The sequence below is a fragment of the Nicotiana tomentosiformis genome, chromosome 2 (assembly GCF_000390325.3).
Source record: "Nicotiana tomentosiformis chromosome 2, ASM39032v3, whole genome shotgun sequence".
In the NCBI taxonomy this organism is placed as follows: Eukaryota; Viridiplantae; Streptophyta; class Magnoliopsida; order Solanales; family Solanaceae; genus Nicotiana; species Nicotiana tomentosiformis.
This window is the reverse complement of record NC_090813.1, coordinates 8,858,738-8,880,997: the sequence shown is the minus strand read 5'-3', so window position 1 is coordinate 8,880,997 and position 22,260 is coordinate 8,858,738. Positions and strand designations below refer to the sequence as shown.

The 22,260-nt window shown below is 38.8% G+C and overlaps 2 protein-coding genes, 1 non-coding gene and 1 pseudogene across 3 annotated transcripts; 2 read left to right on the top strand and 2 right to left on the bottom strand.

Annotated features, from left to right (window-relative positions):
* Nucleotides 1–2,060: 2,060 nt before the first annotated feature.
* LOC138906850 (small nucleolar RNA R71) lies at nucleotides 2,061–2,167 on the bottom strand. Its single transcript, XR_011414498.1, has one exon. It is a non-coding gene; the product is annotated as a small nucleolar RNA R71 (small nucleolar RNA).
* Nucleotides 2,168–2,965: 798 nt separating this feature from the next.
* On the top strand, nucleotides 2,966–3,726 carry LOC138904313 (uncharacterized). The gene is made up of 2 exons (XM_070192814.1): nucleotides 2,966–3,237; nucleotides 3,315–3,726. Exons 1-2 carry the CDS (start codon nucleotides 2,966–2,968, stop codon nucleotides 3,724–3,726), a joined length of 684 nt encoding a protein of 227 aa, XP_070048915.1.
* A 15,254-nt stretch (nucleotides 3,727–18,980) lies between these two features.
* On the bottom strand, nucleotides 18,981–19,691 carry LOC138904312 (uncharacterized). Its single transcript, XM_070192813.1, has one exon. It carries the CDS (start codon nucleotides 19,689–19,691, stop codon nucleotides 18,981–18,983), a length of 711 nt encoding a protein of 236 aa, XP_070048914.1.
* Nucleotides 19,692–20,879: 1,188 nt separating this feature from the next.
* Nucleotides 20,880–21,065, top strand: LOC117276228 (small nucleolar RNA U3; annotated as a pseudogene).
* The last annotated feature ends 1,195 nt before the right edge of the window (nucleotides 21,066–22,260 follow it).

Below are 22,260 nucleotides of genomic sequence, written 5' to 3'. Positions count from 1 at the left end.
ACTTTTAGAAGCAAAAAAGTGCTTTTGAGGAGAAGAAGCTGATAGTAGGCTATAATTATGTAGTTTAGCTACTATTTGCACTCTAACTTAACTGCACTTTATTAATATTTGAATGTTTAAATGATAACAAATTGCTCTAATTAAGAACTTTATGCTTTGCAGGAGCAATTCCGGTCTATGGGGACGTTAAAGAGTGTTTCTGAACTAATATGGAGCATTGAAGGCTAATTGGAAGTTAGCGCGCTTAGAAAGAAGAAAGAAAAACATGCTGCAGAAAATCCTCCAGGTGCGCAGTCGATGCGCGGCCGCGCATATTAGGCAGAAACTGGCCAAAGTGCGCAGTCGATGCGCGGTCGATGCGCGTCCGCGCACGTGCTTCCGAGAAAAATCATCCAAGGTCAATTTTATAATTTGAGAGGCGAATAACCTTGACCTATATGAAGTCCAGCTCGCCCATAAAGAGGGTATCTCTGTTTTTAGAAGAACTTTGGAGGCAAGAACACAAAAGGAGCAAGACGGAGAATTCTCCTACGAGTTTTTCATCTTCTTCTTCTTAATTCCATTGTTGGTTATGACTTTTTATATTGTAATCTTGCATAGTAGTATGAGTAGCTAAACTCATCATCTAGGGTTGATGGAACTAATTATTGGATGAAGTCTTGATTACGTTTTGATATAATTGAGCTGTTTTTACTCTATAATTGTTCAACTATGTGTTTCTTGTGATTAATTGAAAGGGCCCTTGATTAATCGTGTCTAGTTGTCTAGTGTTGCTTAAGAAAGAACACTTGATTAGATTGTTGTTGAACAATGCTACTTTCGAGTAAGTTAATAGATTAATTACTTGAATTTAAAAGCAGGATTAGAGATAACGAAGCTTTGGTGTGATATTTATGAGTTGTACAAATTGTCAACTAGAGTAGTTTGAGAGAATACTTCTAGTAAATTATCGTAATTGATCGAGAGATAAGTACGGTAAGAAAGAACTCATCATCTTTATAAAGTGTTACGACGAGATTATAGCTAACATGTCAGGAATTAATCCGACAATTGGGGAAATCAATAACCCTAGATTCTTTTACCCTTGAATTCAACTTCATTCTTGCTTATTGATAGTTTTTATTGTCATTGTTTCCTTAGTTAAATAATTTCTATTAATTATCAAATAAAATCTCAAACTTTAAAAATTGTCTGAGCTTATCATTAGCGATACTAAAGGTTGTAGCAAATAGGTTAGTTCCCTGTGGGATTCGACTCCGGACTCTTGAACCGGATTATTTTTGCAGCGACCGCTTAGTCCTTTTTATAAGGAATGGTTGGGCGTGATCAAATTTTGGTGCCGTTGCCGGGGAACTAACGGTGTTATTTATTACAACTTGGAATAATTGTTAGAATTTTTAGTTTAGATCAATTTTCTGTGGTGTTAAAAAAATATTTCCATTGAAATTCTCACGTTTGAACTCTTCTGTGACTCAGGTGCATGCCTAGAATCTCCAACTGGTGAACTTTTTGAAGGACTCTCCGATCCCGAGAAAGCATTCAGTGCATTGAATCGGGCTAACAAGAAGGGCAAACAGATAAAACAAGGCGAACAATTCGAAATTGAAATGGACGACGTCGAGAACGTCAACGAGAATAATAGGAATGATCGAGTTGACCCAAACATCGGAGTGGTAGCACCTCTTGTGCCGGAAGCTGCTCTATATGATTGGGCGCAACCAACTGCTGATAACCTGGCCACCATAATTGCAGTCCCTCCGATACAAGCGGAGATGTTTCAGATTACCAACAACATGCTGCACTTGCTACAGAAGAAAGGTTTGTTCTCTGGTTCGTACATTGAAGACCCACAACAACATTTGAAGAACTTTTTATCAATTTCTGTCACTCAAAGACAGTCGAATGTGACTCCTGAAGAAATCAAATTATTACTGTTCCCATTCTCAGTGATTGGGGAGGCTCAAACTTGGCTAAATTCGCTCCCAATAAACTCCATTGCTACTTGGGAGGAACTAGTCAAGCAGTTCTTAAACAAGTTCTATCCACCCAACAAAACTGCGAGACAAATTGATGAGATATTGCAATTTAGGCAGAAACCGACTGAAATGTTACAGAAAACCTGGGAGAGGTTTAAGGGTATGCTAGTGAAGTGTCCACACCATGGCATTCCAGATCAGATGCTAGGACAAAGATTTTATATAGGCTTGGTTGACGGTCTGAAGGCCAATGTAGATGCTTCAGCTGGGGTGCATTCTTGAGCAAAACATTCACAGAGTGCAAGATTCTTCTTGACAAGATGGCTCAAAATTCAGGATGGATGACGAGAGATACAACACTCACTCCAATAGTGCATTCTGTTGCTCTTGACCCAAACAATACAAATGCAGAAAACATAGCCACTCTCATGACCCAGATGAGCTTGTTGACAAAGAAAATTGATGAAATGGGTACGAAATAGGTGCACATTGTTGATACAACAAATAGAGGCCTATGCACTCCCTACATAAATGAGTCATATGTTTGCTCGTAGAGTGGAAAGAATGATAACTATAGGCCTCCCTACATAAATGAGTCATATGTTTGCTCGTAGAGTGGAAAGAATGATAACCAGGGCTTCAGAAAAGACATGAATTACGTCAATAATTTTGGGGGTCAGAGGCAAGGTGGACAGCAATGGGGACCTCAAAATTAGCAGTACAGAACAACCCAGCAACAATACAATACCATTCCAGGGGGAACACGATCACAAGGCCAAGTCGTGCCTTATCAAAGGCAGCATGGCTACAATCAGCAACACCAACAACAATTGGCTTACCAACCGCCTCATCAACAGCAGGACAGTAATATGATAGAAATAAAGGGCATGCTGCAACAACTCATTGGGATAAATGGAAAGATGCAAGAAAAGTTAGCATCACATGATTCGGCTATTAAAGGCATCGAAACTCAATTAGGCTAGTTATCTATGGCCGTGAACAATCGCCCACAAGGAACGTTGCCTGCAGACACAAACATCAATCCAAAAGAGCAGAACCCAAATCAGCTAATGGCAGTGAGTCTCAGGAATGGAAGGGATTTAGATAGAGAGCAAGAAGTTTCTCAATCTAGGAGAGATGCAGTGCCAATTACTCCAGTGACATTAGAGACCGACGAGTCAAAGGAGCTCACAAAAGTTGTAATTGAACAGGCACAAGTGGACAAAGGCAAGGAGAAGGAATTTGAACAACTCCAGAACAGGTGGTGGAAAAGGCTCCTAATAAAGAAAAGACACCAAGCAGTGGGCAGAAGTTAACTCCTGCACCATTCTCTCAAAGGTTGGCAAAGCAAAAGAGAGATGATCAATACAGGAAATTCATGGAAATGCTTAGACAAATTCAATTGAATATTCCGCTGATAGATGCTTTGAGGGAAATGCCAGGGTATGCAAAAATGATGAAGGATCTGATGTCTCGAAAATTTGACTTCCAAGACCTGTCTACTGTAACTCTAACTCAAACTTGCAGCGCTGTAGTGACAAGACCTATGACTCAAAAATTGTCTGATCCCGGTAGTTTCAGTATCCCATGCACAATTGGAAGTTATGCTTTTGCTAAAGCATTGTGTGACTTAGGAGCCAATATCAACTTGATGCCTTTGGCAATCTACACAAAATTAGGCATTGGCAGAGCTAGACCGACCTCAATGTTGTTGCAACTGGCTGATCGCACAGTCAAACGGACGACATGAATTTGGATGATGTGCTTGTCCAAGTGGGGAAGTTTGTATTTCCTACCGACTTCGTTATTCTTGACTGTCAAGTTGACGAAGAAATACCAATAATTTTGGGGAGGCCATTCTTAGCCACTGGGAGAGCATTGATCCACTATGAGACTTAAGAGTTAAAAATAAGGTTGAATAATGAGAAAATAATATTCAATGTTCAACAATCTATGAGGAGGCCCAGCAAATTTGCAAATTGTTCATTAGTGGAGGCGGTGGATGTAATACTACAAGAGGAGGATGAGACCCTTAATGTCAGAGATCCATTAGAAGCTTGCTTGATGAATTTGGAAGATGTAGATGGTGAAGAGTTGGCAGAGTGGGTCATGGCTCTCAAAGGTCAAGGGTTCTGGAAAAGAGAACCCCAGTTCGAGCCATTGCACTTAGAATAAAAGGGCAACACCACATGCAAAACCATCAATAGAGGAGCCACCATAGTTGGACCTGAAACCGCTTCCTGGTCACCTCAGGTACACTTTCTTAGGGCCTAACTCTACTTTACCTGTTATTATCTCATCCGGTTTGTTAGCTGTGCAGGTAGAATTATTCCTACAGGTGTTACAGGAATGTAAGACTACTATTGGTTGGACCATGGCAGATATAAAGGGTATCAAACCGGCCTTTTGCATGCACAAGATTCTCTTGGAAGAAGGGCACAAACTTTCAAGAAAACATCAAAGAAGGCTGAACCCGAACATGAAAGAAGTGGTGAAGAAAGAAGTGATCAAGTGGTTAGATGCGGGTATCATTTCCCCCATCTCTGACAGTAACTGGGTTAGCCCAATTCTGTGTGTGCCAAAGAAGGGTGGAATGATGGTCATGAAAAATAAGAATAACGAGTTGATCTCGACTCGTACAATCATGGGTTGGCGAATTTGCATGGAATATAGAAAACTGAACTCAGCCACCCGGAAAGATCATTTCCCCTTACCATTCATTGATCAAATGTTGGATAGGTTGGCTGGGCAGTCTCATTTCTGCTTTTTGGATGGATATTCGGGGTACAATCAGATCTCAATAGCCCTTGAATATAGAGAGAAAACATCCTTTACTTGTACGTATGGCCTTTTTGCCTTTCGGAGAATGTCGTTTGGCCTGTGCAATGCACCGACTACATTTCAGAGGTGTATGTTAGACATTTTCACTGATATGGTGGAGGATATTATGGAAGTCTTTATGGATTATTTCTCAGTGGTGGGGGATTCATTCGAAGACTGTCTTCACAATTTAAGAAGAGTGTTAAAAAATATGTGGAGACAAATTTACTACTGAACTAGGAGAAGTGCCATTTTATGATACAAGAAGGTATAGTGTTGGGGCATCGAGTGTCCAGTAAAGGCATTGAGGTTGACCATGCTAAGGTTGACGTGATTGAGAAGTTGCCACCATTCACTTCGGTCAAAGCAGTGAGAAATTTCCTTGGGCACGCCGGATTCTACAGGCGATTTATAAAAGATTTATCTAAAATTGCTAACCCCTTATGTAAACTCCTTGAAAAGGATCATCCCTTTGTATTATCTGATGATTTCAGGTTGGCATTTGAGGAGCTGAAGAAGAGACTGGTGACTGCACCAATCATCGTTGCACCCAACTGGGAGCAGCCGTTCGAGCTCATGTGTGACGCAAGTGATTATGCTATAGGAGCAGCCCTGGGGCAGTGAAAGGACAAACTGGTGCACCAATTTACTATGCAAGCAGAACACTAAGCGGTGCACAACTCAATTATATCATGACTGAGAAAGAGATGTTGGTTGTGGTGTTTGCATTCGACAAATTCAGGTCTTATTTGATTGGTTCAAAAGTGATTGTTTATATTGACCATGCATCACTTAAGGTACTTGATAGAAAAGAAGGAGTCAAAGACATAATTGATCCGTTGGGTTCTGTTGCTATAAGAATTCGATTTGGAGATCCGCGATAGGAAAGGGACAGATAACCAAGTGGAAGACCACCTTTCAAGGTTGGAGGGAGCTAAAAAGAAAGCAGAGGTTGAAGATATAACTGAGACATTCCCGGATGAACAATTACTAGCAGCGGTAATGGAGGAGACCCCATGGTATGCTGATATTGCTAATTATTTGGCAAGCGGTATTGTACCTTATGAACTCTCTTCGATTCAAAAGAAAAAGTTCTTTCGCGATTGTCGGTCTTATTACTGGGATGAACCTTTACTTTTTAAAATATGTATAGATAACATGATCCGGAGGTGTATCCCCAAGAAAGATCAATCTTCGGTTTTGCAGGCTTGCCATGCTTCACCATATGGTGGGCACTTTGGAGGAATTCGGACAACGACAAAGGTGTTGGAGTCAGGTTTGTATTGGCCGAATTTATTCAAGGATGCCCATGCTTGGGTGAAAAGTTGTGATGAGTGCCAAAGGACAGGCAACATATCTCACCGTCACGAGATGCCGATGACTAAAATTCAAGAGGTGGAAGTATTTGACATGTGGGAGATTGATTTTATGGGACCATTTGTCAGCTCGTATGGTAACAAATACATAATGGTAGCAGTTGACTATGTCTCCAAATGGGTTGAAGTTGTGTCCCTTCCAACAAATGATGCCAAAGGAGTGACATGCTTTCTAAAGAAAAATATTTTCACACATTTTGGCACTCCGAGAGCTATAATCAGTGATGGTGGAACCCATTTTTGCAATAGAGCGTTCGCAAGGCTGTTAGAAAAGTATGGAGTTCACCATAAGGTTGCAACACCTTACCACCCACAAAAGAGCGGGCAAGTGGAAGTGTCCAACAGGAAAATCAAAAGTGTCCTGACCAAAACAGTGAATGCGACGAGGACTGATTGGGCAAAGAAGTTGGATGATGTATTATGGGCGTACCGCACAATATTTAAAACTCCAATTGGTATGTCTCCATACAAGTTGGTGTTTGGAAAAGTATGCCAACTTCCGGTGGAGCTTGAGCATAAAGCCTTATGGGCATTGCGGTAGTTGAACTTGGATATGGAAACTGCAGGCACAAGTAGAGTCACAGAGCTACATGAACTCAAGGAATTCCGGTTCCATACATTCGAGAATGCAAGATTGTACAAAGAAAGGATGAAGATGATGCATGATAAGCATATTCTAGATCGGAACTTCAAACCCGAAGATCTAGTGTTGTTATACAACTCGAGATTAAGATTATTTCCGGGTAAGATGAAATCTAGATGGTTAGGACCATTTAGAGTTGTGCAAGTGTTCTCAACTGGAGCAGTACAAATTGAGTCCAAATATGGAACGAATAGGTTTAAAGTGAATGGGCAAAGGCTAAAACACTACCTTGGAATGGTGGAAGAAAAATGGGAGAAATTTGTGATGTCTTTGGAAGAGCCCCAATAATTGAGCGAAGTGCAATCATGAAAGCATGTGTCGTGCCTCGACGTTAAATCAGGCGCTTCCTGGGAGGCAACCCATGGTTTTGTTGTAATTCGTTGTGCCGTGACGTTAAATCAGGCGCTTCTTGGGAGGCAACCCAATATTTTTTCTTTTTTATTATTTTTTTCGTATTTGATTTTTAACAATGAAAGTATTGATAGGTCTATTAGTATGCAGGGATGCAATTGTACGCGACGGAAGGACTCGGGGTGAAGAAATCCATCCGGAGATAGGTAAAAAGTGGCAAAAAGGGAGGAAGTTCGAAGGACAAACGTGCGCGGCCGTGCACATGCCGCGCACTTTCGGTCCCCTTCTATTGAACATGCGTGGCCGCATACTGACCGCACATGGACCACGCATATTTCGACCTCCACTGCCCCACGTGCGCGGCCGCGCATGGACCGCGCACTGGGCGCCATTTTTAGGTTATTTCATTAGTTAATTTTAATTTTGTTTTTCTCCCTTACTAATAACCGACCCCCCCTACTCCTCCCCTAAAATCTGAATAACAACAAAACAAACCCTTCCCTCTCTCACAACAAACACACGCCTAAAACCCTCTCTTCTCCCCAATTTCAAAAGCAAAAACCTACCTCCCTTTCCTCCTCTTCCCTACTCAATCACCCCCCAATCTCTATTCCTCACAAGCTTCTTCAGGTAAGTGCCATGGCTTCTTTTTTCCTTTTCCTTCGGTTTTTATTTTGTTTTAGTTTTTTCGATTTTTTTTTTCTCTTTTAATTGTATGGTAGTAGAAGTCATTGTTATTCTTTTCTTTGCTTTGTATTACTAAGTATACTTGTTGGTATGTGAGGATAGTAGAATTTTATTTTGTTGGGTTGGATTAGACATTGTTAAGATTGTGGTGGAATTGAGGTATAATTGGGTGTTTGGGGAATTTAGGGTGAATTTGCACATCAAGTGTTTGTTTAAATGCCACAGTGAGTTCGTGAATGTAATTTGTGACCAATTGTGCGGGTGAAGTCTGAGTAACTGCTATTGGTTCACACATCCCACCTTGTACTGATAGTGGTATTTGTTTTGTAGGTATTATGACACCCTAAAAGAAAAGACGAACCACAGGCGCCTCTTCTAGTGGTCATACGGGCTCGTCCCGGGCACGGTCCTCAACCAATGCGCCTCAGTTTGATAGCACAAGATTTATATCAAGCTCAACCCAGGAACGTTTTAGGCAGAAGGCTCCTAAGAATCCCATACCGGAACGGGGTGACGATAAGGGGTCCCTGCAGATTGATTGCCCCAATATGTATCAGGAGTTGGTTCGACGCAGGCTGGATATTTTCTTTGAAGAACCTAAGGAGGCCAACTTGATGATTGTACGAGAGTTCTACGTGAACTGCTCTGAACATGAGGACCATATTGGCACTGTGCGACAAAAAAGTATTGATGCATCGATAGACGCCATTAGGATGGCGTATCGGCTGCCAGTATTTGGTGGGGAGGAGGACTATTATGATATGTATAGCTGAGAACCAACCTCATGGAACCTATTTTTCAGAACAATCTGTGTGCCAAACAAAGACATGGTGTGGGTTACGCCGGGGCGGAAGTTGCACTCAGCCTTACTCACCTTTGAAGGGAAGTGTTGGCTTTATATCATCAATAGCCGCCTGCTGCCTTCCTCCAACACCACTGAGGTGAACAGTCCCAGAGCTACATTGATCTGGTGCTTCATGAATGGCCACGATTTTGATGTGGCTAAGGTTATTCACAACGAGATGTTCATCCGCTGTCCAGTGCAGAGGTATGGGTTATTCTTCCCTTCACTAGTCACTAGATTATGCTGGGCAGCACGGGTGCCGGAGAACAAGAATGTGGATGGAAGAGTGAAAAAAGAACCAAAGTTCTGGGCAGATAAAGTGACCATTGGAAAGGTTCCTGTGATACCTGGCAGAGCTAATAGTGATGAGTCTGATGCGCCAGAGGAGGGAGATGAAGGGCAGGCTGAGGCTGTGGCTAAGTCACCCCCACACAACCAAGTTGCTGAGGCTGACGGAACATCTGTGGTCAGATGGGATACACGGATGACAGCCCTAAAACATAATATGGCAGGGTTATGCACTTTTGTCACGGATTTGGGGACTCGATTTGATGCACTGGCCACCCAAAATGTAAAATCTAAGAAGAAGAACATGGCTTGGCTGTGTGCGCTTGAGAGGGCTTGCCATCTCGACCCCGACACTGTTTCCAATCAGGATTGATGTACCAGGGAAGTTTCCTTTACCTCGCAATTTTGTTTTTATTTTTTATGTGTGGCATGGGGACATGCCACCATTTTAAGTGTGGGGTGGGGAATATTTTGTATGTATGTTGTATGTATAGAGTTATGTAGAGTAGTGTAGTTTCGTTAGTTAACTGAATATATAAAAAAAAAATCTTCAAAAGTTTTGATTTGTCCCGACGATGGATATCATTCGACGGGTTTCTTGAGGGATTCAAGTCGAAGAAAAAGATTTTCTATTGGTAGGAGTGTATCAATTCCCTCTTGGTTTTTCTTTGGGCCACGGTTCTTTTCCAAGGGTTTCATTTGAACCGGGTGTAGTTAGTTTTTTTTAATTTTTTTTATGTTAGGAACCCTTGGGCTATGGGATGAATTGGAAATAGGATCTCTTAACTTCGTTATGCCTTGAATATAGAGGGTACTTTAGTGTGACACTTATGCTCAATTGTTGATTCTTGTAAGTGTGCCTTAAATTGTATGTTCTTAACTTGGCTTAAGTACCCTAACTAGAGTGTTTTGATGATCCAATATGGAGTGACTCTTGTGCCATGTGTGTGTGAGGCTTGTTGTATTCTGTGTACTGTATTTAATGCCTAGAACTTGCCCCGTGTATTTGCAAAGCGAAATAGTAGTCTTGTTCAGTCTTGGAAGTGATATAGGCGTTTATTTGTTGAGCCATATATATATTCCACCCGCCTAATTGTTATGTATCGTAGTTAACCCCTTTGATCCTGTAATCCTGTTTCTTTGGCAACCACATTACAATCCTTACTCCTTTGTTTGAATTAACCATCTATTTAAACTTGTTCACCTCTCATGAGCACTTGAATTGATATGAACTTCTAAATGTTAAAGTGTGGGGTGGTTGGTGGGGCTTTTGAGTGGAACTAATAAAATAAGGAGAAAGGTGCACTGTGTTAAAAAACAATAGTTGTATTGTGGTGAATAATATTCCTTTGGTGGCTTTTTGATATAATTGTGCTTAAAGAAGTATGGGGTAATATACGTTGATATGAAAGTGGAGTGTTGGTTTGACATAAGTATGGACTTGAATGTTAAAGTATATGTATTAAAGTGCTTAGGGAGGTGTAGTCGCTCTTATATCCAAATATATCCTACCCGACCCGCAACCCACATTACAACAAAATAAAGTCCTACTTGATCCTAGACTAAATGAGCTCGATTAGTAGAGTAGTATACTACGGGCAAGCCTATGAAACATCTTTTGTGGGACAAGAATATCGTTTCTGAGGGTGAGTGAATTCTGTCTATTTTGAAGTCCCTCATTGTGCATGAATTTTATTGATTATGGAATGAGTCTCTTTTGTTGTGAACAGGCACTTGATTTATGAAGGAAAGGTAATTCTTGACCTCTGCGTTAGAGTAAGTGAGTAAGTTAGGAATATTGCGTGGTGCGTGGGAGTTAACTCTTGAGGTGAAGATGCTACACTACTGTGCTCAATCTATGTTAAATATTCTTGGTGTGATGAGTTAGGGAAGTCGCTTAGTGAGTTTAGGCCTCTGTAGGGTGTGGTTTGATAGCTCGGGGACGAGCAATAGTTTAAGTGTGGGGTATTGATAGTAGGCTTTAATTATGTAGTTTAGCTACTATTTGCACTCTAACTTAGCTGCACTTTATTGATATTTGAATGTTAAATTATAATAAATTGCTCTAATTAAGAACTTTATGCTTTGCAGGAGCAATTCCGGGCTATGGGGACGTTAAAGAGTGTTTCGGAACTAATATGGAGCATTGAAGGCCAATTGGAAGTTAGCGCGCTTAAAAAGAAGAAAATAAAAAATGCTGCAGAAAATCCTCTAGGTGCGCGGTCGATGCGCGGCCGCGCACTGGGCAGCACATGTCAGGCAGAAACTAGCCAAAGTGCGCGGTCGATGCGCGACCGCGCATGTTCTTCCGGGAAAAATCGTCCAAGGTCAGTTTTGTAATTTGAGAGATGAATAACCTTGACTTATATGAAGCCCAACTCGCCCAAAAAGAGGGTAGCTCTGTTTTTAGAAGAACTTTGGAGGCAAGAACACAAAAGGAGCAAGACGGAGAATTCTCCTACGCGTTTTTCATCATCTTCTTCTTAATTCCATTGCAGGTTATGACTTTTTATGTTGTAATCTTGCATAGTAGTATGAGTAGCTAAACCCGTCATCTAGGGTTGATGGAACTAATTATTGGATGAAGTCTTGATTACGTTTTGATATAATTGAGCTATTTTTACTTTATAATTGTTCAACTATGTGTTCCTTGTGATTAATTGAAAGGGCTCTTGATTAATCGTGTCTAGTTATCTAGTGTTGCTTGAGAAAGAACACTTGATTAGATTATTATTAAACAACGCAACTTTTGAGTAAGTTAAGAGATTAATTACTTGAATTTAAAAGCAGGATTAGAGATAACGAAGTTTTGGTGTAATATTTATGAGTTGTACAATTTGTCAACTAGAGTAGCTCGAGAGAATGCTTCTAGTAAATTATCGTAATTGATCGAGAGATAAGTACGGTAAGCAAGAACTCGTCATATTTATAGAGTGTTACATCGAGATTATAGCTAACGTGTCAGGAATTAATCCGACAATTGTGAAAATCAATAACCCTAGATTCTTTTACCATTGAATTTAACTTCATTCTTGCTTATTGATAGTTTTATTGTCATTTTTTTCTTAGTTAAATAATTTCTGTTAATTATCAAATAAAATCTCAAACTCTAAAAATTGTATGAGCTTATCATTAGCGATACTAAAGGTTGTAGCAAATAGGTTAGTTCCCTGTGGGATTCGACTCCGGACTCGTGAACCGGATTATTTTTGCAGCGACCGCTTAGTCCTTTTTATAAGGCATAATTGGGCGTGATAAGAAGTTGATTTTGAGAAGCAGAAAAATATAGCTTTTCCCCCCAAGAACTTTTCTGAAAAGTATTTTTGAGAAAAATATACTTATAAGCAGTTTTTAAAAGTTTAGACAAACACTAATTATTGCTCAAAAGTGCTTTTCAAATTAATTAGCCAAACACAAACCGATTCTCACAAAAAGTATTTTTTTTCTTTAAAAAGGTGAAAATTACTCAATACGAACATATAAAATTTTGAATTTTAAATCTCTTTTCAATCTTTTTAACCATCTAATATTTGGAAGGTGGGCGTGGCTCCTATAAATGACAAGATGCGGAAATCGAGGCTCAAATGGTTTGGACATGTGCAGAGGAGAAGCCATGATACCCCGGTAAGAAGGCGTGGGTGGTTGGCTTTGGCGGGTACGAGAAGAGGTAGAGGGCGACTTCAGAAGTATTGAGGAGAGGTGATAAGGCAGGACATGGTGTGGCTTCAAATTTTCGAGAACATGGTCCTTGATAGGATGGTGTGGAGATCGAGCATTAGAGTTGTATATTAGGAGGTAGTCAGGCATTTTTCTACTTCGTTCCGGGTGTGAGGCTAGTCTGATAGGATTTGTCTTAGATCGCTAGTGGTTAATATTGTGTTCACATTATTCTCCTGTTTTTCATAGCACCAAGCCTTATTTACTGGTTATTGTTATTACGTTTCAACTATTTTATGGTTCTTATAATTATGTTATTATTTCTATGATCTTTTTTCTATTGATGAAACTGATATATTGTCCTTTTCGTCTTTTTCGTTTTATTGAGTCGAGCTTCTCTACTTCTAGTTGAGGTTAATATAAAATAATGGGTTTGGACTTTGCTTAGATTTTACTACATCAAAGTTTTAACTAGCATTTGAATATAAATTTGGTTGAAACTTGAAAAAAATATTTTTAAAGATGAGATGAGAAATAATTTTTGGAAGTTAAAATTATGTTTGAACATGCATTTTATTTGAAAAGAAATTGAAGTTTTACGAGTAGAAAAATACAAAAAATTGAAAAACTAGTATAAACCACTTTTTCAAACTTGAAAAAATTATCTTCAAAAATTGCCCAGAACTAGTAATATTGTACAACTAAACAATATTTTTAAAATATTTTGAAAAGAAGTATAAAAAAAAAAGAACTTATCCAAACAGAAGCTTAGAATAGTTCTCTTCTAGTATTCTATTACTCTTTTACATGAGTAATTTTGGTTAAGCTTTTAGCAAACTAGACATTTTTCAACTAAATTATAGTTTCTTAGTATTTTGTCATCTATATTCTAAAGTGTCCCAAAAATCTTTTATAGGTGATGAATTTTAGTGGAATTCAAAAGTTACAGATCACCCCCAAAAGTATCATATTTTTCTGCAATTTCTTTTAACAATAATGTTACTCATTGGGCCGATAAATCATGGAGTTAGAATTGGGTAGGTGCCGCACAGACGCAAGCCTTTGCTATCATAAATTATGACGCTCCACTGCTTGGGGCTTCTTAATCGGACACCCCTCTAAAATGCGATGGAGGCCACTAGTCTAACACCCCTCTCCAATCTTAGAAATACTTTTTTTTTCCTAAAAAAAAATAATTTTTTCAAATTTGAAGTGTTTGGCCAAATTTTTGGAAGAAAAAAAAGTGATTTTGAGAAGAAGTAGAAGCAGTTTTAGAGAAGTAGAAAAAAGTAGTTTCTCCAAAAACACTTTTTGAAAAGCATTTTTGAGAAAAACTATACTTAAAAATAATTTTTAAAAGCTCGGCCAAACACTAATTGCTGCGCAGAAGTGCTTTTCAAATTAATTAATCAACCATAAATTGCTTTTTAGTAAAAATACTTTTGAGAAAAGCACAAACGGGCTATAAGCCATAAGCCTTCATGATTACCTATACACACTTTATCGACAAGGCAAGAGACTAATAATCTACATGTTGTTAATTTTCAAAATGATTCAACTTGAACTTAAAAATCAAAACAAATTATTATCGGTAAGCTACTTCCTTTCAAAACTATTAGCACAATAGGGTGACGGACCTACTAGCAAAGAAGGAACCGTATGATAAAATTTAATTTTTGATAGTTACTCCATATGTTTGCCAATGAAAACTTTTTGTACGGACAAATTAGGAACTACTACATATAATAGAAGGGTAATTTTGAGTAGTATTAAGACTTTCACTAAGATGAAATAGACTTTCATGACTTAGGAGCTCCGTCCGATCCATTTCTACAGAAACAAGCTAATTTCATCACACCGATATTAAACATTAGCAGATCTACCTTTGCTTTTTCTAATGAAAACCATTCCTTGATCAAGGACATGTCCTTCTAATAATATAAGCTCAACTTCACTCTTATATATTCTAGATAGAATTAGAAGATGTATAAGCTCTCTAAGAAATTACAAGCCTACAAAATTTGACCGTTGTAAAGGCACGAGACCTGGGCCAATCTATATAAGGTTTGAGGCTCTCACAATCAGCCTGATGCTAGCTCTGATGTATACAGCTCATATTGACATAATAATGATATGATTGATTTTAAATTGGTCCGTTGTAATATAGGGTTATTCAAAATCTTCATCTTGTTGGGAAGTGCATGATCATTCATAGGTCCCTCGACAGAAGTGTTGTGTCCTACCTTTTGATTGCAGCAATCTTTCTTTTCCAAAACATGTTGTCGGAGACTGCCATGAAAGTGATTGAGCTAAAGCTTGGACATAGTTAGAAGAGAGAAGAGAGGCTGAGGAAAATGAGAACTCTTGTATATGTGTATTGAAGAAGGAAGCTACCGTATTAATACATTGTTCTAAACAAACTAATCCACAAATTACATAATTACCCTCTACACTGTAACTACTTAACTACCCTTGTGTCTATATCCTCAATACCCCCCCTCAAGCTGTGTAATGTGAATAAGTTGTACACTCCCAGCTTGGACAATAGAAAATCATGTTATGCCTTCCCCTGTCCTTTGGTTAGTACATCTGCTATCTGCAGGTTTGTAGAGACATGTGCAGTCTGGATTAGGCCTTGTTGAATTCTCTCTCGAATAAAATGGCAGTTAATCTCGATATGTTTGGTCCTTTCATGATAGATGGGATTTGCAACAATCTGAATAGCCTCTTTACTATCACAATACAACTTCACTGGAAGTTTCAAGCCCACATTCAACTCTTTGAACAACCCTGTTAACCAGACCACTTCTGCTATTGCATTGGCCATACTTCTGTACTCAGCTTCTGCAGAGCTCCTTGACACTGTATTTTGTTTCTTGGACTTTCAAGAGATAAGAGAGTCACCCAGCTTTATTACAAACCCACTCAGTGACCTTCTAGTCATTGGTCAAGTGGCCCAGTCTGCATCACAATATACTGTGAGTTGGTCAGAAGATTGAGATGATAGCAGAATCCCCAACCTAGGTTCATTCTTTAGGTACCTTACCACCCTCAATGCTCCTTCCATATGTGACTTCTTTGGCTTGTGCATGAACTGGCTTAAGTTCTGTACTGCATAACTGATGTCTGGCCTTGTCATGGTAAGGTACAATAGCTTTCTAACTAATTTCTGATAGCAGCTTGGATCACTAAGCAATTTATCAGTATCTAGAGTTCCATGTGCATTGGCATGATCATATTCTGCACTGGTGAGCTTATGGCTTATGTCTAGAGGTATGCAGGCTGGTTTAGAACCTGCAAGCCCAAGTGTGGCAATGAGATCAAGAGTGAACTTCCTTTGACAAACCAAAATGCCATGTCTGCTTCTTGCAACTTCAAGACAAGGGAAGTATCTCATCTCCCCAGGTCCTTGATCTTGAAGTGATGTTGAAGAACAACTTTGGCATCCTGAATTAACTGAGGAGATGATCCAGTGATTAAGAGGTCATCCAAAAATACGAGGATAATTACCAAGTCAGAACCAGACCTCTTACTGAAGAGGGAATAGTCATGATGACTCTGTACAAAACCTGAGGATGAGAGGGCCTCACTGAGCTTCAAGTTCCATTTCCTAGAGGCCTGCTTGAGCCCATACAAGGACTTATGAAGCTTTCAAACTCTAGGAGGCTCCCCCTCACCTAGAAGACCAGGGGGTGGAGTCATATACACTTCTTCCAGCAAATCACCTTGAAGAAAAGCATTGAAGACATCCATTTGGTGCAACTTCAATCCTTTCATAGCAACTAAGGATAAAACAGTCTTTACTGTGACCATTTTTACCACAGGTGAGAAGGTCTCTTGATAATCAAGACCCTCTTGTTGTGTATAACCTTTGGCCACTAAGCGAGCTTTGTACCTTTCCACCTCACCTTTGGCATTGTATTTCACCTTAAACACCCATTAACACCCTATAGCTCTCTTTTCAATTGGCAAAGGAACTAACCTCCAGGTGTGGTTGTCATGTAGGGCCTGTAACTCTGCATCCATGGCTGCAATCCACTTAGGATCTTGAAGAGCAGCAGCATAGAAAGTTGGTTCTGTAATAGCCGAGAAAGAGCAAAGTGCTTTGAAGTAAGATGGAGACAATGAAGCATATGACATGTATGCAGACATGGGATAACTAGAACCCAAAGCAGTAGAAGGACTAGCTTTTGGCATTCCATGAACAAAGACATTGAGCTAGCCAGGTGGTTTGGAAGTCCTAGTAGACTTCCTTAGTCCTTCTTCTGGCAAATCATGTAAGGGAGCCATAGTTGGGTGTGGCATCACTGCTGTAGGAGGTGATGTGAAGTGAGGCTGCTGCAGAGTCTCAGAAGCTGGATCAGCAGGATTAAGAGCTGAGGAGGCCTCAGGATTAGGAGCTGAGGAAGCCTCAGGGTTAGGAGCTGAGAAAGCCTCAGGAGAAGGTGAAGGTGCTATTACTGAATCAAGAGTTATCTCTGATACCTCGGAGGTAGGATCAATGATGAAAGCATCATATGCATCAATAAACTGCTCAGCATTAGGCCTCCTGCCTGTGGAAGTTGTGGTCTTGAAAGGAAAAGTGTATTCCTTGAAAGATACATCCCTGCTTACAAAAAAAAGCTTGTTAGTGAGACTGTATAGCCTATAACCCTTTTGAGTGGATGAATATCCCATATGCACTGCTGGTTCTGCTCTAGCTCTAAATTTGTCACTTTTATCAGTGACAGTAACATAGCATAGGCTTCCCAGAACCCTGAGATGCTGCAATCTAGGTGGTCGACCATAGAACATTTCAAAAGGAGACTTTCCTGCTAATGCTGTGGATGGGATTCTATTGATCAGATATACTGCATTCTGCACACAAAATCTTCAGAACCTCAGTGGAATTCTTCCCTGAAACTTGATGGCCCTAGCAACTTCAAGAATCTGTCTGTGTTTCCTTTCTACCACTCTATTCTGCTGAGGTGTGTAGACACAGGAAATTTGATGAACTACACCTGCATTCCTAAACATGTCTGTACAATGTGAGTCAAAGAACTCTGTTTCATTGTCTGTCCTGAATACCTTTATTGCACTGTTAAACTGAGTCTTTACAAGAGTCATGAAGTCTTTTATTATAGTAGATACATCGCTTTTAAGTTTGAGCAGAAATATCCAAACCATTCTACTATAGTCATCTACTAAAGTGAGGAAAAATCTATTCCCATCATAGGTAGGGATTTTATAAGGACCCCATACATTACCATGTATCAAATCAAACGCTTTAGAAGCTCTACTAGTACTTTGTGGAAAAGGAAATCTTGTCTGTTTTGCCAAAGGACAAACAGGACAGACATTATTACTATGAAACCTACTTTGTTTTATTACGTGCATCTGATGTAGAACCTTATGTGGAATGTACCCAAGTCTTCTATGCCATAGCTCTTCTTCATTGGTCACACACAGTGCTATGAGGCTTGAACCCTATCTCTATCACTGTGAGGCCAATAGTATAGATCTCCTTTCAGCCTACCAGTCCCCTTTACCTTCCCAGTGTGAAGGTCCTGCATTAGGCAAAAATCTGGAAAGAACAACATACAACAGTTTAGTTCCCTAGTCAGTTTTGATACTGACAGTAAATTGTATTTAAAACCTGGGATGCAAAGCATATTGGATATAATCCCTTGATCCAATTCAGAATTTCCTACACAAGAAATGGCCAAACTATCTCCATTTGGCAAATGAACTTTTCCACCTATACTTTTAGACTGCTCTTTAGGCTTAGAGATCATTTCATTGTTTGACACCATGTGATCTGTTTCCCCTGTATTTACTATCCACTTATCATCCTTTGCTTTACTATCAGTAGAATGAGTTACACTAACTGCATTTGCAAGCATTAGAGGGCCAGTTATACCTGCTGCATTAGCTGTTGGCTCAAGTGTATTATCCTTTTCTAGCATCTTCAGAATCTGGTCATATTGTTCTGGAGTGAATTGCATTGGCATCTGCATGCTCAATCCTTAATCTTTCTCTACACCTGCAAAACTACATATTGATCCTCTATAACCTGCGTTGGTATAATCAACATTTGGACCTAATGGTCATGTAGCTCCATAACCTGTGTTTCCATTTCCTGAATTATTTCCCATTCCTTAATGTTGTCCATGATTCTCTAGTTGTGCAGAGTTACCAAAATGTGCTGAATTAGCCAATGGCTTTCTTCTGCCCTTGAAATCTGTTGGATATCCAATCAATTGATAACAATTCTCTTTGATGTGTCCTTTCATTCTACAGAATTCACACTGTATATTGAAATTCTTTCTAGGTTTATGCATCTGAGGCCCTTTAGTACTCTAAAGTGCAGTAATGTCATTGCCCTCCATTAGTGAGTTGAGACCTGTAGAGTCACGCCCTGATGATCCTTTCTGAGTCTCATCCTCGATAACAATGGCATATGCTTGATTTAGACTAGATTCAGTGGATTTCATAAGGATTTGATGACTTGCCTGATTATATGAGTCATTTAGACCTCCTAAAAATTGAAGTAGCCTCTGTTGATTCAAAAGCTCAACATAGTCCTTTACAAAGCTAGGAGGCGACACAATTGCGTCAAATTCGCCCCACAACTCCTTCAATTTTGTAAAATATGTAGAAATAGAGTCGGTACCTTGAGAGATTGTTGCAATTTCCCTATGTAGCTGATAGATCCTCATTTGATTAACCTTATCAAATCTTTCACAAAGATCCTCCCACACAGCTCGGGCATTCGATGCATACACTATCCCACTGAGCATATCTGGTGATACAGTATTCATGATCCATGAAAGGACTATAGCGTTACAAGTTTCCCAATCCTTATGCAATGCTGCCAGAAATGAAGCCTTGGTGTGTTTACCATCAACAAACCCTAATTTTTGCTTAGCGTGAAGTGCAATCTTCATCGATATCCGCCACAAGCCATAGTTCTCGGATCCTTTGAGCTGAACCGGAATTAGCACTGAGCTCGGAGTGTCTGATGGATGCACGAACATCGGATGCGTATGGTCAATTTTGTTTTCCCCCATTTCTGAATCGAAGAAAATGTCAGAGTTTTGAGAAATCGTCTATCTTCTAACTGAGCTCTAGCTTCTGCAATCGAGTGATGAAGAGGCGTGTTTAGATCTTCTCTGATAACTCTGATACCATGTCGGAGACTGCCATGAAAGTGCTTGAGCTAAAGCTTGGACATAGTTAGAAGAGAGAAGAGAGACTGAGGAAAGTGAGAACTCTTATATATGTGTATTGAATAAGGAAGCTACCGTATTAATACATTATTCTAAACAAACTAATCCACAATTATATAATTACCCTCTACACTATAACTACTTAACTACCCTTGTATCTATATCCTCAATACATGTGTATTCCAAACAAATAAGCATATGAGTGAAAGGTAGAAAACAAAGGACATATTAATGCAGTTTGTGTATATGGTGGAATTTCAAAAATAACAACAATAACTGCAGGCATTTTTTACCTTTAACAAACTCAAATAAAGTAGCACATGTAATTCCTCAAAAGAATGCCAAGTGATAAAAGTTGTATGTCCCTCTAATATGGCAAGCTTTAAATCAGATTTTTATATTAAAAATTACAACATTCCGATAACATATCGAATTTCTCTCTCTCTCTCTCTCTCTCTCTCTCTCTCTCTCTCTCTCTATATATATATATATATATATATATATATATATATATATATATATATATATATATATGTAAATAATTCCATTTAAATGTTTTAGCTTTTTAATGTCACAATAAATTTCTCTATCTCAATATATCAGAAAATGTTAGTAATGCCATAAAAGACATTAGAAAAATGGGAAAGATGTACCTTAAACTTGAAGAGATTTCTTTTTACTTTAAACTGTTACTGCAAATCTAATTTCCTTATTAGCAGAGTCTACGTGTATAACTTTTATTCTTTTTCTATGTGTAGAAAAAAATACAAATGTGTTATAGTTCTGGTTGATTTGGAGAGAGAAGAGGTACAATAAGAACCGGCAAGATTTCTCAATCTTCTCAAAACCTACTTTTGTCCCTTTCTCGTTTTGTTGAATTTCTCAAAACTTCCAATATTCCATAACCCTATAGAAATTGTTAACACCAAGCGGTCTGCTTTCATTTCGAAATAGTAGAAAATGAAATCCTGTTAAAACTTTATAGCACAGAGAAGGCATCTATAAGCACAAATGGCGAAGATGAAGTTTACGACCTTACTTGAATAAGATCTATTCTGTAGGCTCGTCACCACTGTATCCTTGAGTTCTAAGGAGACGAGAAATCAAGTCTGCTTGATGAGACATGGTCATTAGACCAGACGACCCTCGGGTTATGGTCCCATAGATGATCATTCTCAGCCCCTAACCATGGGTGTTGGGATGGTTTTTTCTGCTCTTGATTTTCTCCGTTTCTGTTACTTGAAGCTGGTCTTAAGCCGTCCCAAAAAAATGCTTCAATCCTACATTCACTTGAAGAACCTTCTGGGGAAATAAGACTCCGCATAAACTAAACAATACTCAATGCTAGAATGTAAGTTCTAAATTCTGATTTGGACAAGACACCTCTACCAAAAGTATTTGTTATTTTGTATTAAAATAAGAAGAAAAAAGATCAATGCTAGAATATTATAAAAATTATAATTTCAAATCTCGCTTTCTCCTTAGGGGTCGTTTGGTACGAAGGATAAGGTGGGATAAGACGTGCGATTAAATTTATACCGTGTTTGGTTGGAAGTATAAATTAATCGTGGGATAAATTTATACCTCCAACCAAACACGGTATAAATTTAATCCCAGACTTAATCCAGAATATCCCATCTTATCCCACATTATCTAATCAAACTTGAAATTATTTTATCCCACCTCCTATATGGTATAAATTAATCCTGGGATTACAATCCCAAGATAATTTAGTTCGCGTACCAAACGACCCCTTAAGAATTTCGAAAAGTTTGTGTATACCTTCATATTTTTCTCCTTAAGGTATCACTCATATAAAAGCACAGATAAAATAATCATGTATAGATATTTTTTAAATTTTTTGTGTCATTCTAACAAATTTCTCTAATTATTGAAAATATTTCATCAAATTATTTCTTGGAAACTATGAACAAATAAAGTTTTATACATTGCGTATATAAAACTTTTATATGAAATTACATTGTATCTTCCAAACACCATTAAAATTTTAACTCACCACCAATATCCACTTCAAAAAATCTGTACTCATAAAATATTATTAGGACCCGAAAAAGAAGAAGAAAAACAATAAGCAATCACATAAACAAAAAATAAGAAGAAGAAGCAGACATTTGTACAGAATAAGAAGCAAAATTATTGCGTTTCACTATTTTTTAAGTAGCAGCTCAAATTACAAAATGAATATATGGAAAGGAGAGGATGTTAAATGAATTGTGCTAGTGGACAAATGCATGTTCAGGTTTATATAAGTGTCTTTGTAAAAGCCACTTGCTAACTACTAAGTAACCAAATAAATAAATAAAATATAAATGCAAATGGAAGAGAGAGAAAAGTAAAAGGTAGGGGGAAAAGGAAAAGTTCTGAGGGAGACGTAGAAAGAGAATAAAAG